Source organism: Sparus aurata, chromosome 11 (genome assembly GCF_900880675.1).
Source record: "Sparus aurata chromosome 11, fSpaAur1.1, whole genome shotgun sequence".
Classification (NCBI taxonomy): Eukaryota; Metazoa; Chordata; class Actinopteri; order Spariformes; family Sparidae; genus Sparus; species Sparus aurata.
The window spans coordinates 3,579,015-3,596,179 of NC_044197.1; the positions used below are offsets into that span (position 1 = coordinate 3,579,015).

A 17,165-nucleotide genomic window follows, 5' to 3' on the forward strand; every position below is an offset into this window, starting at 1 on the left:
GAGTGAGGGGTAGGTAAGCGCTACAAAGGGCTCTAAGTACAAAGTGAATGAAACTCTGGTATCTTTGATCCGGGCCTTCTCGCTTTGTTTTAAGGCTTTAGCTCTCCAAAAACCCTTCATCCTGCCCCTGTGAAGTACTGAACAGGGTGCTCGATTTGGTCCGCTGTGCAGCACCAATTATCCACAGCTAATGGGACTGCACCATGTAGGAGAATCATCAGGTGTTCTTGCATTTAGCAACATTTCTGTCCGGAGAATATAACATCAATGTGTCGTAAAATCTGAAGTGATCACAGCATCTCTTGTTGTTGTAGACACTGAACAAGCCCTGCGAGATTTGGTAAAGTGAATGCTTATGATTTGGTTTTCTTAAACCAGTGGTAAGTAACTCTATAGACGTATTTCTTCACTGTTGGGGCATGGACCAGCACAAGTGTGCGGTTTGTGCACAGGCCAAACTCACAATGAGTCCTTCAGGAGCTCAGACGCGTCAAACTGACATAAAAATAAAAACTAGCAGTGTTGAAGGTCGATCAGTCTCACTGACTGTGTGTTCCAGGGGTTTACTATCCATATCCATCCACTACAGCGCTTACAAGTTCTAATTTTGACAGAGCAAAGAAAAGAGGTAAGAAACAGTCTGGTCTGACCCTCAACCGTAGTGCTTATGGGAAAAATGTTTTTCATTAAATGCAGCTGAAGACTAAATATTAAATAAGCAAAATCATCCAGCTTGAGTAATGAAAGAAATATTTAAAAAGGGGCCCAGCACTCGTCACTTGAACACATTTGTGTTCTCCATCTCGATTTTAAATCCTCACCACGAGTAGCTGCAGAGAAACAGCTTGACCACACCGACTGACAGCTGCAGAATCCTCTTGGGTTCAAATAGCACTTGAAGCCGTGGTTTGTGAGAATGCACCGCAGATGTGTTTGATTTTAATTCTTCTCTTCAGAGCGTAGGCGGCGAGGCTTCTTTTTGGGGGAGCGCCACTCATATTCAGCTTGACATCCACAACAGGGGCATATTTTGAGGCAGCTGTTGCGCTCAATAATTCACATATTTATTCAGAGGCAGTGCATGAAAAAGGCCTCATAAAACTTTCTGCTTGTGCCATCTTGTAATGCGTAAATATGTGAATTATTAAGCAAAACTTCTATTTCCCATGTGTGCCGACTCTGCGTCTGCCACATTGACTGATTGAGATTGTTGATGAGGTGCATTCAACATTTCAGTAACCTTTCTCTGCTGAAACATTAAACCATTTGCTTTTGAGTTTTAAACATATTCCGGCAGTAACCTGGAATAAATGTGCTGACATTTACATTTCTACCCAGAACTGATGTCATACACTTGTAGCTACAATCATTGCTTCCAGGATACTTTGTGTTTTCTGACGTCAGTGATCATCCTTTTTTGTATCTTTCCGACAGAAATGTTAAAAATGTAAAATATCAAACAACAATCAGTCAACTGTTACTTCATGTTTAAAACTGTGAGCAGCATCAAAGCGAAACTCTACAAAATGCAACCGAGGCTTTTTTTGTGAATGTACCCGAGTCAAACCTTCGTGTAAAAGCATAATTACGACGAAAGATTAACCGTATTTTCGTTTTCAGGTCAAACTCATTTTCAATGGGAGTGCTACGGGCACTTTTACGATAGCATCAAAATCTCTATTTTTAAAACAGTAAGAAGTCTCGACACGACATGAAACTTTGCTCGTAGTATCACCAGGGTCTCTACACATGAACACGAGCATTGAGAACATTGTTTGTGTACACAGAGTTTACTAAAAAGAAGGTTTTTGAACAACTCACGTTAGCAGTAGCTTGTTCCGCTCGCCGCCGTCCTGCCAGCTGAGAAGTGTTGATGTCAGAATGCAACGTAACATGGAGGACAGTTAAGGTGGAACTACTGTCTTCCGGCAACAACTATCTACGTGATATCTCACATGATTTTTCTGGTTTTTAATTTTAGTCTTGTTTCTTATATGAGGCTCCTTTTTCAACTTCAAGGTCAATATTGTTTTCGCTAACGACAAAACAACAAATTATCCTGCATTTATATGGAACTAAGCTTTAGGAGCGTTCCACCTTAACTGTTCTCCATGTTACGGTAAATCTTAAAATTGCCTCTTTCTTTGTAATTATGCTTTTACACCAAGGTTTGACTCCGATACATTCACAAAAAAAGCCTAGGTTGCATTCTGGCGAGAGTTTTGCTTTAAGCACCTGTTGTTTTAAAACCAAAGCCAAAGAATGTAAAGGGATGACAAGAAAGTCACAACTATGTTCATCTTTTTATTATCCTTCACCTTAACTGTTGTAGTTGCACAACAGTTACCATATCTTTATTACAGTATAATTACCATGTAAATTGTCTTTCCCTTGTTATGGTCGATACCTGAATGTTTCGTTGGACCAAAAAGTGGGTCACAGGTCCCTTTTTCAGTTACCTTTAAATGCTGTTTACATGTATTCATAAGACCAAAATTCAAAGAAAAAGTCTTAATGTACATGATGCAAACCTCAAATATTAAACCATATCAGAACACAAACTGCTCACAAAACTCCACTGATCAAATATGCATAGAAGTGTTTTATTTTTCTTTTGCATTTTCTTTCTATTTCTCGTTCAGGAAAATATATTTTAATGCACTGTTTTAACTATATGATAAAGTTTCTTGACAGATAGCCAAAGCAGAGCTCACAGAACTCTGATCAAGCTGTCAAACTTGGCAGCGCTGATTAAATATGAATCATGAATCTGTTGCTGCAGAGCCTCTTCCATAAATATGGTATTTCAGTGTACAGGGCCACTGGATTGAATACTGACGGGGGAAGACGGACATGGATTCACATTCACAAATATGCGAGAAACCCAAATTTCAGCACACGCACAGACCTCATTCTCTGTAGACGTCATTATGTTAATGGTCTTAATCTCACACAGTTAACCTTAAAACATATTCAATCAACAAAGCCAAAAAAAGCCCCAAAGTCATTATTGGGTTCATCAGTGAGGCAGTGCCAGATGAAAATGTTACTCCACAGTGTGTCTGAATCTCAGACATTTCTTTATTTCTAAGCAACACAGGAGGATTGACTTGATATTCTTGTCTGCTACTTAATTTGACTCCATTAAAAAATAACAATTTGTCTACAAAGGCAGGATGATGACTTTGAAGTCACAATAAGAGGTGCTTTGTTTCGGGACATTGCAAAGTATGCCTGAGGTTAAAATAAGGTAGTTTTTGAGAGTGTGCAGGCATAGTTACATGACTTTGTGTGTGTGTGTGTGCGTGTGTGTGTGTGTGTGTGTGTGTGTGTGTGCAGCGTATACGTGCGTATTTCCAAGCAGAACAAAACGTCCTGGCAGCTCGGTGGCCTTGAGAGCATTTACTGTTGTTTCTGTCAAAAGCTTGACAGGTCACACCACGCTTCGAACAGAACAGAACAAACAGAACAAACTAGAATAGAAAAAGATAAGAAAAGTGAAGCGAAGGGGGGAAAAAAAGGGAAAGCTTTTCTTTCATTTTAGTTTGAACTTTGGAGCCATTGTGTCTCACGGAAAAACGAAAAGGTTTCTGAGTGAGATAATGACACGAGTTGAAAGAAAATGGAGACGGAGATTAAAAAGATACTGTTGTGGTGTCATTTCTGACAAATGCTTTTTGTCTCTCTCTCTCTCACCTCAGGCCAGCAGTTTCCTGTCAGAGGCCCAGTTTTCTGCTGAGTTACCGGAGACTCTGGATCCGCTTTTCAAGTTCCACGAGACCATTGCGAAGGTACGACCACCTAGATAACTTCAACCAATAGAATCTTTGTATCACAGTGGCTGTCACTGATATAACACAATATTGACCGCCAAATGCTCCGAAGTTTGGCGATCTTTCTTTTGTCGCCATTTAAAGCAGCAAAAACACCTTCAGGAATGTGTAAATGAACAAAGCATGCTTCCACTTAGCCAGAGTACAGTCTGTAAGAAGAAGCATGTAAACTGTGGCAGTCTGATATGGATAAGGAAACTAGAGTTTTGTATTGCTGCAATACAGCCTCTAGCCACCAGGGACAGCAATGAGCTGCACATCATGGTGAGTGAAGAAGAAATGGTGCACCATTGTTGAATTAACTTAGGTTCAAGGCGATTTATTTATTAATATAACACACAGAGGACATGTGCAATTATTGATAAACATAAATACGTAGTGGAGTTTTTTCTAATTTGCGTTGTCATGAATGTTAACTTTAGCAACAGATGGTGATATTAAAAGTTAGACATCAGGTAAACACTGTACATCCAGCTTTTGACTGAGCAACGGCATCAACGACGTAAACACAGAGTCCACCTCTCGTCGTCCTGCAGTAGTTCTGTGTCAGCTCAGAACATGGCTGCAGATGTTTTAGTGTACACTGTCATTTTTTAGAAAGTAGTGCTTCAGCTCAGTCACTTTAAGAAGCCAAAATAGTTTCTCTATCTCCCCAAAAACACCAGTAAGGGTCCCATGTTGACAGAGCAGTAAGTTCAAAAAGCTCATGTTGGCTTTCGCAATTACAGTGTCCAGCTTTCAAGCTTTCGGTAGGTGAGCGGCAGGTGTACTTTTACTTTGAGATCCCTGCACAGGCATGAGCACTGATAGCCTTCCTTTGCTGTTTCTTGGTAACCATAAACTCCAGCTGCTGTCAGTCACTCAGCTGGCGCAGGCGATGAAATTACCAGAGTCATTGTCAGAGAAAAAGCATTCAAATGTCACAATCGACTCCAGCATTTGTCGGTCAAAGCCTGATAACATTCACTGATATTCACTTGAGATGAAGCATTCTGTGCTGGAACAGTCCGTCTTAAAATTCAGTTCAGTTTCCTGCAGTACCTCCAATTCAGAAAGCAGTGCCCCTGAGAGAAAAGACACAGAGTTACTGAGCAATTTTTCATGTTTATTTTTACCTTTGCACATTCAGAACAATTTAAGGAAAGTGTGTGTGTGTGCTAATGAGTTGGCATAATTAAAAAAGGCAGCTGGAGGTGAATGGCGGTATGGAAGAACATGTATCAACCGCTAAACGGTTTTAAAATAGTCCTAAATCTGATGAGAGCAGCTATGTTCCCTGTCACAGAGACTGTGACATGTTCATCGTCTTTCTAAACATGAATGCTTAATTTGCCGTAGCTTGGCCCCTCGTATGTGTGAAACTACACATAGTTTACAAGTATTGCTCTGACAGGAGAACTGCAATGCCAACACTCACACTCAAGTGTTAGCGAGGATAGTAGCTCAGCCTACTAAAGTGTATTTTCAGCTCCTAAACGCCTGCTTAAGATGAGCAAAAAGAAAATGTAGTCAGTGTGCAAGAGAGAGGACAACGGGTTTGTACAAAAGAAGCTCTTCTTCTGGTGAACACAGTGCCGTCTGTGTACCCAGAGTCTTGTAGCACTCTGCCTATAGACTGTGTCTGTTTGAGGTATGCATGATCCAGAGTGTGACTTTAAATATATATATGTGTATACAAGTGTACTGCAGCACATGTTCTGTCTGAGTTGGAGTCCGGGCTGCATCTCTGTGCAAAGCAGATGCTGTTTAAACATCTTTACACTTACACTTTCTGTGTCCAGCCGTCCTCATAGAAACCACAGTCCAGTCCTAATGAGGCAAAACATCCTTTTCTGAGGTCCTAGTTAAGGTTAGGGTTAGGCATGTATTGATTATGGTAAAAGGTGGGGTTACGGTTTGGGTTAGGCTGTCCTCCTTTAATAGAAGCAGTGTATGGTGTTGTGTCCACTGTGCAGGCGACCTTCCCGTCCATCCGATCCCAGCCGGACGGTGATCGCTTGGCTAAAAGGCTGCGAGTTGGCAGCTCATTTTTCTCTCTTGATGTTCTTATTTTTTTCACTTGACACCTCTTTCATTTGAGCAATGACCTCTGAACAAAGATGGATAAAGGACGGGTCATTCCTGTGACTTGACACGCACACGGACGATATTCCCATCTGCAGTTTCAGAATTGACGGTTGCATGCTACATATCACCCCCCATCTTTGAAGTCCATTGGCATGGTTTCAAGGGGCTTGTCAGAAACTCTACTGGTATTTTTAGACTGAGGCTGCTAATAGAACTGCAAATAAATAAGATGACAAAAAACATAATTAGTAACTGCCACTCATAATGACACATACTGGCCTGGACCAGGCTTTCAGCCAGCATGGCATCGTTTCTCTGTGCGTGGAAGAACTGTACAAAAAGAGTCCATGTGTTTTATGACGTGACAGCACTATGGTAAAGATAGAGATCAGGGAACGATCCTGGTCATGGCTAAAAGTAGCCGACTTTTGATGGGAATACAACTGAAACAACTTATGCCGTCTCAACTGTCAAGTTCCAAATTCACATTTCTTTGTGTTGCATCTTAGTGTATGTTTAGCTTCAATTTTCTATTCCTCTCTTGTCACAACACTGTGCTGTTGCTTTGGTTAGGTTTAAAGCACAAAACCATATGGTAAGTTTTGGTCACCATAAAAACATCTGGTGTTTGTCCGACGTCCTGTGAACAATGCCAAGTTTTGGTCACTAATAAAATAACTACTGCCACCCAACAGATCACTTGTGGGATTTGCTACTGGGACGGTAATCAGAGAGGATACCTGAGGAGGTAACCGTGGTGAGGGCCATTTCGTAGATGCCTCATGACCCAAGTGTCACCAACAACATATCAGTCATGCATAGGTCTAGCCCTACTTGCGACAATGTCTGTGAACCAACCCCACTGATGATATGCCAAGATGTCCCTCTTTGACAAATGAATCCTTCTGCATCATCAAACAGAGCCATTATAGAAATGAGTCCCATCAATCAGCCTGAGGATATGTGGCATACATGGCTAAAATGTTATAAAAGGCCTCTCACATCTCCACAATGTGTTGTTGGGAATGAAGTCGGTGTAGTCAGGGGCAGCCAGTATGTTCTGTGTATGTCACATGGACTGTGGTCAAAAAGTAAATCATTAAACTGTACCGCAGTAATGTAAGAGAGAATCCCCCAAGTGAGCCAACCTGTTTGTAGCCATCTTAGCAAATTGGCACCATCAAGTGTGCAAAATGAGTTATTTATAGTTACTTTTTTGCAGTTTATCCATGGAAGTCCACTGAAAACTTGAAAATGTTATGGTACATTATAAGGAGTGTCTTCGTCCATGAATTCTAAGATGACTTATGGATGTTTGCACGTCAGGGAAAATGATAACATTGGAAAGTTAGTGTTATAACTCATGCAAATTGTGCCAGTCGGGTAAAAACCTGGTCACACCTGGTTGACTGTGGTGGTAAGATAGACAAAGCAACGGGTCAAACTACAAAAAAAAACCCAAAAACGTCCTGTTGTTGTCGAGTAACTTGACTTCATGCAGTAACTCTGCTTCATGTATTCCACTTCCTCACAGTTTGAATAACTCTGCTCTCAGATTTGAGTTCAGTTGATTGGTTCAGCATATTGCTCAATGATACTTCAACATGCAGCTGGACAACCCATTCTACCTGCTGAGCCACAGCCACTGTGATTTATAAATACAACATATGGCATTAGTTTAAGAGGACCTTCCACAAATATGTGTTCATGTCCATAATAATGCTTCCTTTGAAAACTCGTCGCCACAATGCCACAGCACTGCATTCAGTGTGTAGCACAGAGCAATGGATAGTTCTGGTTATTGTAAATGTTCTGTATTGTGCTTGACATGATTCAAGTACAGACTCACTTTTCCATGAACACAAACTGAGTGTCACTCGTGGTGAAGATGTCATTCACTAACTAAGGCCAAAGAAAGACTCCTTGAGAGGCTCTTCATCCTGATGGTGGCTGAACAGTTTCGCATCTCAGCTACACAATGGATGGTGTTTGCTTGAAATGCACTTATAAAATAAGAAATGTGACAATTCAGCACTGCCATTTCAAAAAGACAATGTTTACCACAATAACTGAGACAGGTTGTTGGATGTAATATGCCCTGACTGGCTGACTGACATGTTCCTCAGGCAACAGAGATGAGGCACTGGGCATCATTACTGCAGCAAAGCTTTTTCTCTGTCAGTATTTTGCCTTATTTAGTTGCAAAGCCTCAACAACCACTTTGGTAAAAGGGAACCAGGACTGAGGATTGCACTAGTGGAGGTCACGGAGATGAGCAGCACAAAGTTTCACAGCCTATTTCAGTCAGGATTGCTCCATGGAGGCCGCACTTTACCAAGCACCGGAAGAGGTCCTCTCTTTATTCGGAGTTCGACACAACAATTCATCGTGACCAAACAATCTGATTGGTAAACCAGACATTTAGAACGTGAACAATTCAGCATGACAGCACACGGAGCTCATCACTATAAATAAAACTCTGCCATTTCCATGGCAACATTGTAACTCCCAGAACTGGAGCAAAAAACAGCAAATTACACAACAAACGCTCATGAAAATGTTATAAAGCCGATTTATTGTTATGCACAGGGTGAGATTTGTGGAAGAATCAGAGGGAGAGAGACATTGTTATTCATGAAGTTAACTCACAAGCCACAGCAGGCCATTTCAGACTATAACCTCCTTTTCAGCTGTGTCGTTCAGCTGTTAAAGTCACATTTAAAGAATAAATATGAACTGCAATTAAACAATTGTGTAACTTTAATAAAAACAATTTCAGTGATGCTTATGGACTATAAAGTGTCGTACCAATAATGATGGTATAGCACCACACACTCTCAGGTAATATTAAGTGAGCAGTGTCTGGGGCCCCATCGGTGTGTGTTTACAAGGTTTTTACATCTCTTGGAGCTGAGGTTGGTAAGACTTTAGAAACCAGTAAAAGTGTGCTAAATTTTGAAAAGTACCCAACTGAGAAAATCCCAATTCCTCCCTTCAGAGCCACTCCTGCAAAACACATGAACATGAACGTTTTTTACATATGACATTAAAAATAAAACGCTTCTGGAATAACTTACCAACTGCAGCATGAAAGAAAAAAGCACAATTGTTAATAAAATACCATCCTGTTGTTCAATTTTTGATCACTATTCAGCCCATTCTCTTCTGGTCGGATTAACATTTTGTTTTCAAACTCCCAACAATTTAATCTTATATGTTACCAGCATAGAATAGTTTCTGCTGCTTCACATTCTCTCTCCAGATCAACACATCCTCACTTCTGTCCTGTTCTACATCTGGTGTGTGTTACACTTTCATTATGCTAAAGAAATCTTCAGTACCATGGATAGCAGCTTTAAGTGTCTGTTCTCTTACTTGAAAGAACCTGCGCTTTTATTCTGCTTGATTTGAACTCTACTCAGGCTGAAACAAGGTGGAGCTATGCTGGGATACTATGAGGTAACCAATCATAATGTGGCTTTTCTCCAAGAATGATAAACAAGTAAGTTGTCCTTGAAGGTCCCAACAAAACTGTAAGGACACACATGAAGTCCGTAGAAGAATATTAAGAGTGGGTGGACTGTGTTTTGAGAGAATGTTTGCATAATAACACTGAAGTGAATCATCATATTAGCCAGACGTACCAGTGTTGTTATACATATCTGTTCATTGTTATCATCTGAAGTGACGAGCGTGTTGATTTACAGAGGCGTTATCTGTCGTCAGTGATGAAAACGCTTCTGTGTGTGTCTGTGAGAAAGGTTGCCTTCATGGTGGGCAGAGGAGAAATAGGTTGCTGTTTGGCCTTAATCATCACACCCTTGGAGATCAGGTGAAGTGCCAGATGTTATTTGTGCAGCTTGTAAAATGACTGGAAGAGAGCGAGCGAGAGAGAGAGAGAAACACAAGGCCAAGAGTACACTGACACAACATGTCATGACGAAGGGCAAATGGGAGGTAGCAGAGATGTTATTCCCCGTGTTAAATATTCAGACTGGGAAGCCTGTGTGACCTCTTCTGTGGCCTGTGTGTGTGTGTGTGTGTGTGTTTAGGTGTGTTTGAAGGTATATTTGCTCAAATGTCTCACTTCTTATCAGCAACAACTCTATCTGAAGAGAGACGTAGAGAGAAACGAAACACACTTCCTTATATATTGTGTGGTCACTGTAGTTGAAGATTTAAGGAAATTGTTTTCATCTGGCTGGTTATGTTCTGGTGAATTGGGCTTTAAGTGATATGATTTAAACATGCTCAATTACTTGTCTCTTGGTAACTTGTGATGGATGGATACTGCACATTATCTTTGTGCAGGTGACTGGAGTTTGTGTCCCCAAAGAGTTTTGTTAAATGGACTTTTACTTAATTTTCAGATATTTAAAAGCAGATTTTCAGTTGCAGTTCGGTTCGGTTTAGCTGATAGAACTACTCAGTTAGCTTTCGGATAAGACTACGGTTTGATTCAAAATGATAAGTGTAAGATTGTGTCAGTGATGTGCACAACATCTTTTGAAAAAATGACCTTTTTTGAGGTCCGACAAGAACACACACCAGGCACTCAACACACACAAAACTCCTTACGTTTTTTGGGAATCCGGATGTCAGAGATAGGCAACATCCAAAACACGAAGGACCCACAAGAACAGGATTGAAAAACACTGATTAAGAGTGATACGGGGCTACCGAGTTTGATATCGGATTACCTTTTACCACTCGTTAGGTGTCAATAGGCCCTTCTACATTTCGACTTGCCAGAGCAGGAAAACACACAGGTGGACTTCCTAACATCAATGATGGCTGCATTCCATTTAGATGAGACAGTTCCAGGGCTGTAGTATTGTGCATGCTCACTCGCTGACATGACTTGCTGTGACATTTAATAGAATTAATAGAATGGAGCCATTGTTAACGCTGCTGTTCACACCTGTGCTTTTCCTGCTTTGAAGAGCCAAAATGTCTGCCGTGTGGGGTCTATTTATTTTGTTAAATGACTTGATAAAATGAAAGCATTAATCAAGCTTTGTCTTTACTATTCACCTGAGTATAAACCTTTACATGTTTTAATTACCCAATGCTGACCCATCCTCTTGACAACCTTTTACTGCCTTATGTTGGTTGGAGGTTTGATTTTGCAAGTACATTCTTACCAAGCTGATTTTGGCCTGCGATCACAGCAGTGTAGGACATTAGCTGTGAGATGTGTTCGAAACTCTGTCTGGAGTCCTAATGTGCACACAGAGATTCTGCTCACCTGGTGCCACGGAAAGAGCCGCGCTATTGTTCATTCAACGACTTTATGGCTGCAGAAAATTCTACTGTACTATTTTCTTTTCTTTCTTCATCTTATAGTGTTTTCTTTTCTTTCTCCCTCTCTCTCTCACACACACACCATTCCCCTTGCTCTCTATGGAATGGTGTATGTGCATTGTTAGTGTTGTAGCTGAGGGACCGTGCCTATGCTCCGCATCCCTGTACTCATTTGTCAAGTGCGGTTTTGGACGCAGATTGGTTGGGAGGGTTCAGGGTGGCAGGTGGCAACAGCAGGCATCTCTCTTCCTCTCTCCATCTCTTCTCCTTCCTCTCTTGTCTCCATTGCTCCATTGGCCTCTAGCTGTCTCAGTGGGCAGTGTTCTCTGTGTAGCACATTTTTTTTTTATGCATGACGTGTGCGAGTTGGCTTCCCCTGACTTGGCGAGGCGAGGCTGGCATTGATCAAGCCGACAAACGACGGATAGCGCTGGCAAGCTCATTTACTGGTCCCTGCTGCACACTGCTGGGTATACACATTAAACTTGGAAGGGATTGAGTGCTTGTATGTGTTGAACATAGGCATTGTGCATAAACATTAAGTTCCTTGCGAGTAAAGATGATGAGTTGTCCTCAGCAACATCAGTAGAACTCGCAATGAGTCATTCTTCTATGATACTTTAGATTATCCTCACCGGGAAAATTCAAAGCCGACGCTTGTTTGCTCACCGAACACTTAATACGACCTGTGATTATGGTTCTGGCCTCTTGTGGCACTAAGTATAGTCCAGCACATCAGAACAATGACCATGTAGGTTGACCGTGCAGCTTATTACAAACCATATTGATGTTAATACTAGTTAGATAGTATTTATCACGCAGTAAAGGGCAAAGTCAGGTAAAGTAGTGTAGTGTAGTGTAGCAGTAGGGAGGTGAACAGAGATAGAAGGTCAGATCAAATAAGTACAAGAGACCGCTGTTTATAAGCAGTGTGAAACCAAAAGTAAAGGGTGAGTCATTTTAATTTATCAACGTAGAGAATTTAAGACACATAGGTATGTCTGTAATTGAAGTTGCGCAACCAATAGAAGTATTTTAACCCACACCACAATGTTGTCCTAAACATAACCAAGTAGTTTTGTTGCCTAAATTATTTACGTAATCCCAAATATATTCTAACTTGCTGCAGGATTTGTCTTTCTATAAAGTAAGTCATCAAGATGCAGACAACACAGCACGAGGTCCCCCCAGGTGCTTCAGAGCTGAAGTGTCCTCCAAACTTGTCTAAAGGCAGAAAGTGTTTAAAGCGTCTAAATAGACACACTTGCAGGTGGGGCAAAAGACCAGCGACTTGTACAAATGGGAATAACGTCAAATACGTACAGATGGCTATACACAAAAAATGACAGACATAGTTGTGTGAAGAATAAAGAAAAGCCTGTAGAAGGGAGTCCAAAGCCGCTAAAGGGGAAAGTAAAGCTTCATAGTTTGAAGCTTAAAGCCATTGATAATGTGCCAAATTTGACATGTTGGGAGTGGAAAAGTGTTCGTAGTTTCTTCTCTCCTTCAACTGACTAATCAATGCATGAAACAGACATGCTTCTTAGATTGTCATTTGGGAAAATCACAAATAAATAAATAAATATGGAGATAGTTTCAGAGGCTCTTTGTTGAGAAGCACACCATTTGAAGCATACTGAGACATTTACCTTTATGGTGGCTACAGTTTTTCTATTTTCGTATCCTCGAGTGACTCTCCTTGACGTATTCCCAGCAGCTTTACATGAGACATGTTAAGTCCATGGTCAGTCAGATATTTAATGGTGCCATTAATACTTACAAAAGTTCTTGCCACAAAAAACACACGAGCCGACCATCAGTGCAGAGGAATTTGATGTCAACAAAAGACTTGAGGATAAAAGACTTCTCTTGCCTCGGGACATTAATTTTTGGCAGGTATTTCCATGTCCCAAGACATTATGACTATATTTACAAGCAATTTACAAGTATCATTGAAATTGATTCCATGTCCTTGTCTTTGAGGGAACAACAAAGGGAAGCATATAGAGGGAGACAGGGAGAAAGAAACGGTAGATGGTAAGAGAGTAAACAGACTCAGAAATAGACACAGGGATAGAGGGAGAATGACAAAGTAGCATATAAGCCTTGAAGTATATGAAGGTGATCGCAATAAAGACTTAATGCCCAAGATCCCTCCCAGAGAGAAATTGATTGGTGTAAACAGGACTGAAATTGAATTGAGAATGGAGGAACGGATGATTTAGCCAAAGGAAATGGAGACCAAAAAAAGCAAATAAAGACGCGCTAGGAGCCAGTTATAGCAGGAAAGAGCAGGAGCTGACCACAAGAACTAAAAGACAGAGCAGGAAATAGTGAGATAGAGATTCAGAGCGGAAGAGATGGTTACAAGATCATTAGGAGGGATGTTTATATTTAGAACATTTTATGAAGTCTGGAGCAAGAAATGAAGGTACAGGCGATACACGTTCCATCAACGAGCAGCAATAGACATAAAATAAAAGCATGCATTGGTCTTTTTCAGATTTGATACTCATGAACAACCATGACAGCCAGTCATATGGCTTGAAGAGTTAATTCAGATACGTGATGTATAGAGTTATGTCATATATGTCATATAAAATACATTGATGATATCTGACTTGTGAACTGATACTGGACAAACAGGCAGAGACCCCACGCTGTCTCTTTGGGACCCTTTCACAGATCGATAGGAAGGCAAAATGTATCATCAGTGAACACAGTAAATGTTTTTGTAGAAGGAACATTAGATCCTCAACTAGAAGAGTTCATAGTCACTGACTGAGCCGCCAGTCCAATGTCAGTTTAGATCCAACTAACTGTGAGCAGGATCTAAAGCAGAGTTCTTTCCGGTCCACGTAACACAGAGTCGGGCTAAATCGAAATTATTATGTCTGATTGAGTCAGGTAGGGTCTTGTGTTGCTGCAGGTCTCGGGACTGTGTTTCAATATGTCTCATACCCGTATAGATCAGAGCAGACTTGTTATCAGCTGCTTGTTCATTAGTGGCGCATCAGACTGCTGCCATTTATGATGTTCTTTCCAGCATTTTCAGTCGAGTCTTATTATCTTTGGGACTGTTTGGACCTTTTTTTATGCAATGTGTGCATGTCAGGTTTGGTTAAGCTGTTTCACGTATTTTCTGATAGGATCCAAATTTGTAGATCTCTAATCTACAGTACAAAAGCCTCAATAAAAACCCAGTGTTACATTATGCAAATGTCTAATTATAATTCCATAGTTTTAATTAAAAACTCTCAACCAAGATTTAAAATGATGACCAGCAACATGCAGAGTTTCACCTGTTTTTTTTTCCTTTGTTTTAAGAAAAACAAGAGCAGTCAAGCCTTTCAAAATATGCTCTTATTTAACCTTTAATGGACTTCATGAATGTCAGAGCAGTAAAAGTTTTTAGCTTACGCTTTAAGTGCCTTCTTTCAATTTCACTGTCTCCCGTTAAGCTCTATCCCTGCTTATCATCGACTTTGATGCCATGGTTTATTTCACATATCGACACATTGCTTGAAATGAGCAAATAGATTTCGGTGGGTTTACATAGACAGGAAATGGGGGATGGAGAGATTAATGATGCAACACTCAGCAAAAGGGCTCAGGTGGTTGTAATGGAACCTGGACAACTGTCATGGTCTCAGTCTTAGTACATGGAGGACAGACTCTCCCAAGTGAGCTACTGGAACACTCCAAAAGTTTGTAATTTCTTTAGCGATTTTTGTTCAACTACACATCATGCAGGAAGACATGCCCAGCTCGTGCTCATTAACTCACATTCTGTGACATTTTGTGTCTTGAAAGTACATTTTCCCTCAAACTCAAACTCATGGCTTTCAATTAGCATTGAGCAGATACTCGGCACAAACGAGTGTCTCGCACAAATTAAGATGTGACAGTGCAAAGCAGGAATATATGTCAATACCTGTAACTATGATGAAGGAAAATCCTCATTGGGTCGCTCACTGAATAGTATTCATTGAAGTTTATACAAAGTCAAGGTGTATATAGTTTTCTAATAAATAATAAATACTCCGCCCCTCATACCCAGTTTCAATGTGATGGACCAATACTTACAAGTATGTTGTGACAGGGATGAAACATTGTGCTGTGGTGAACCAATCATAGTCATTGGTCTAGTCTTCCTATCAATTACGCAACATTGCAAAGCAGATGTTTTTAATGTTAATCTCACTTTTGTTATACCTTTATTCCTTCCTACTTTTGTAGGCATTACCCTTTAAACATCCACCATTTTAATTGAAGTATCTGTAATCTGATTATTGTGTCCTATACAGAGAGAAAAGGCTTTTTTGTGAATCTGATTTGTGTAATGCATTTGCTTCCCAGGCTTGTCCACTGCCTTCTTGATAAAAGCTCAACAAGAGGGGATCATTAAAGCGGCCATAAAATGGAGATTATAGCGGAGCGAGAAAGAGGAGGGGAAACCGAGGCTTTTCCATCCACTAAGATCAAAGCCTTGGCTTGTGTGTTGATAGATTGGACTTATCTCCGTGCTATTGCTTGTAGGGCCTGAGGCTTCCTACTTAGACGCCGTGGCCCCTCAGACTTCTCCCAGAGATCAGCAGTGAACAAACAATTTAGAGAGGTCAGCATCTATAAATGTATTCCAGCAAGAAAACCCAAGGCTACCCCAATTTCTGTCTTTAGTTACTACTGTGTTAGGAACCGCTTGACCAGCCAGTTCAGTGTATTCTGCAGGGAAAAATGGAACAGTTGGAGCGATTACAATAGAAATACTGCCTGCCTATCATCTCTGAATCCACTGATGTGATGGATTTCATTCTTTGCAAACTGAACAATCCCTGATAGCAAAATTGTACCAAACTGCAGCCTGCCAGAGTGCCATTATTCCACCATTATTCTGAGCCTTGGTGATACTTATAGAGTACTGTATAATCAAGTTTTCTGAAGTACTGGGAGTTTTGTCGGTACGCCCCAAATTTGATGAAATATAACTTTGGATGTGTTGTGGCCACTACCCATTGTGAACATGTTGGAGAAAACACCAATGAAGTAAAAGTGAACAACCAAAGTTTTGTTAAGATATATCACCATGGCTGCTGTAGCCCCTGACTGTGATTAAATCTTCACTTATTCATGCATAAAAGACTGGATAGGTTAATTGCTAGTGACTCCCAAAACAACATATATCACTTTAAGGTTAGGTTTAGGCAATGAAATTACTTGGATATGTTAAGCTTGTGCTGATTTTCAAAGACGTCCACAGATCTTTAATCTAAAAGCAGGTCTAATTTGTTTTAAGCCTTGAGCGAGGAACAAAAAACAAACCCTGATCGCAGGACCTCAGAGACGCCTGACCATGAGTGACCCCCTTAACTCATTTAACCTTTTTCAGCCTGGTGATAACAGTAAAATGTAGTCAGCCATCTTGGGATCTAGAACCATTAAGATGCAGCGCTGCTATTATCATGCAGGGACCCACAGTAAATGGGTCTGCCACCTGTTATGGGGGGCACAATTCACTGAAGGATGACCAGACAGCTGCATAATACAGACCTCACAATCCATCTCAACACCACCCAGTCGCTCACCCACCAACTCTTTCTCTCACCTCTCTGTCCAAACTACTTTGTAGTCATGAGAAGTAGGTAGAATAAAATCAAAAGGAAATGTGTGTCCCTCCGCTGTCCGGCCTTCGCTGTCTATGTGCTGTCTGTTATGCCAACAGAAAGAAGACTCAAACACCTTGATGCTAACACTAGTGTTAACACTGTTGGGCATCGCACCCCTGTACAAAATAAAGTGCAATTATGTACAGACAAACAGTAAATGACCTTATAAAACAGTACTCCATATCCATGCACACACACACACAAACACACGCTTATGCATACTTGCAAATGTGAGCAATAATCACAGGCAGACTGTGGGACCTCCACTTCAAACTCAAAGCACTTGAACTAAATG

General features: G+C 40.8%; 1 protein-coding gene and 1 long non-coding RNA gene across 10 annotated transcripts in view; one reads left to right on the forward strand and one right to left on the reverse strand.

Annotated features, from left to right (window-relative positions):
• The window catches only part of naaladl2 (N-acetylated alpha-linked acidic dipeptidase like 2), a 422,647-nt gene that overhangs the window by 356,171 nt on the left and 49,311 nt on the right, over window positions 1-17,165 (forward strand). For all 9 annotated transcript variants that reach the window (XM_030432206.1, XM_030432202.1, XM_030432201.1 and 6 more), the window contains one exon: window positions 3,702-3,791. In XM_030432206.1, the coding sequence (XP_030288066.1) occupies window positions 3,702-3,791 (90 nt within the window). The remainder of the gene's footprint in view (window positions 1-3,701; window positions 3,792-17,165) is intronic.
• Window positions 1-17,165, reverse strand: part of LOC115590793 (uncharacterized) — a 99,709-nt gene that overhangs the window by 30,087 nt on the left and 52,457 nt on the right. The gene's annotated exons all lie outside the window — the stretch shown is intronic.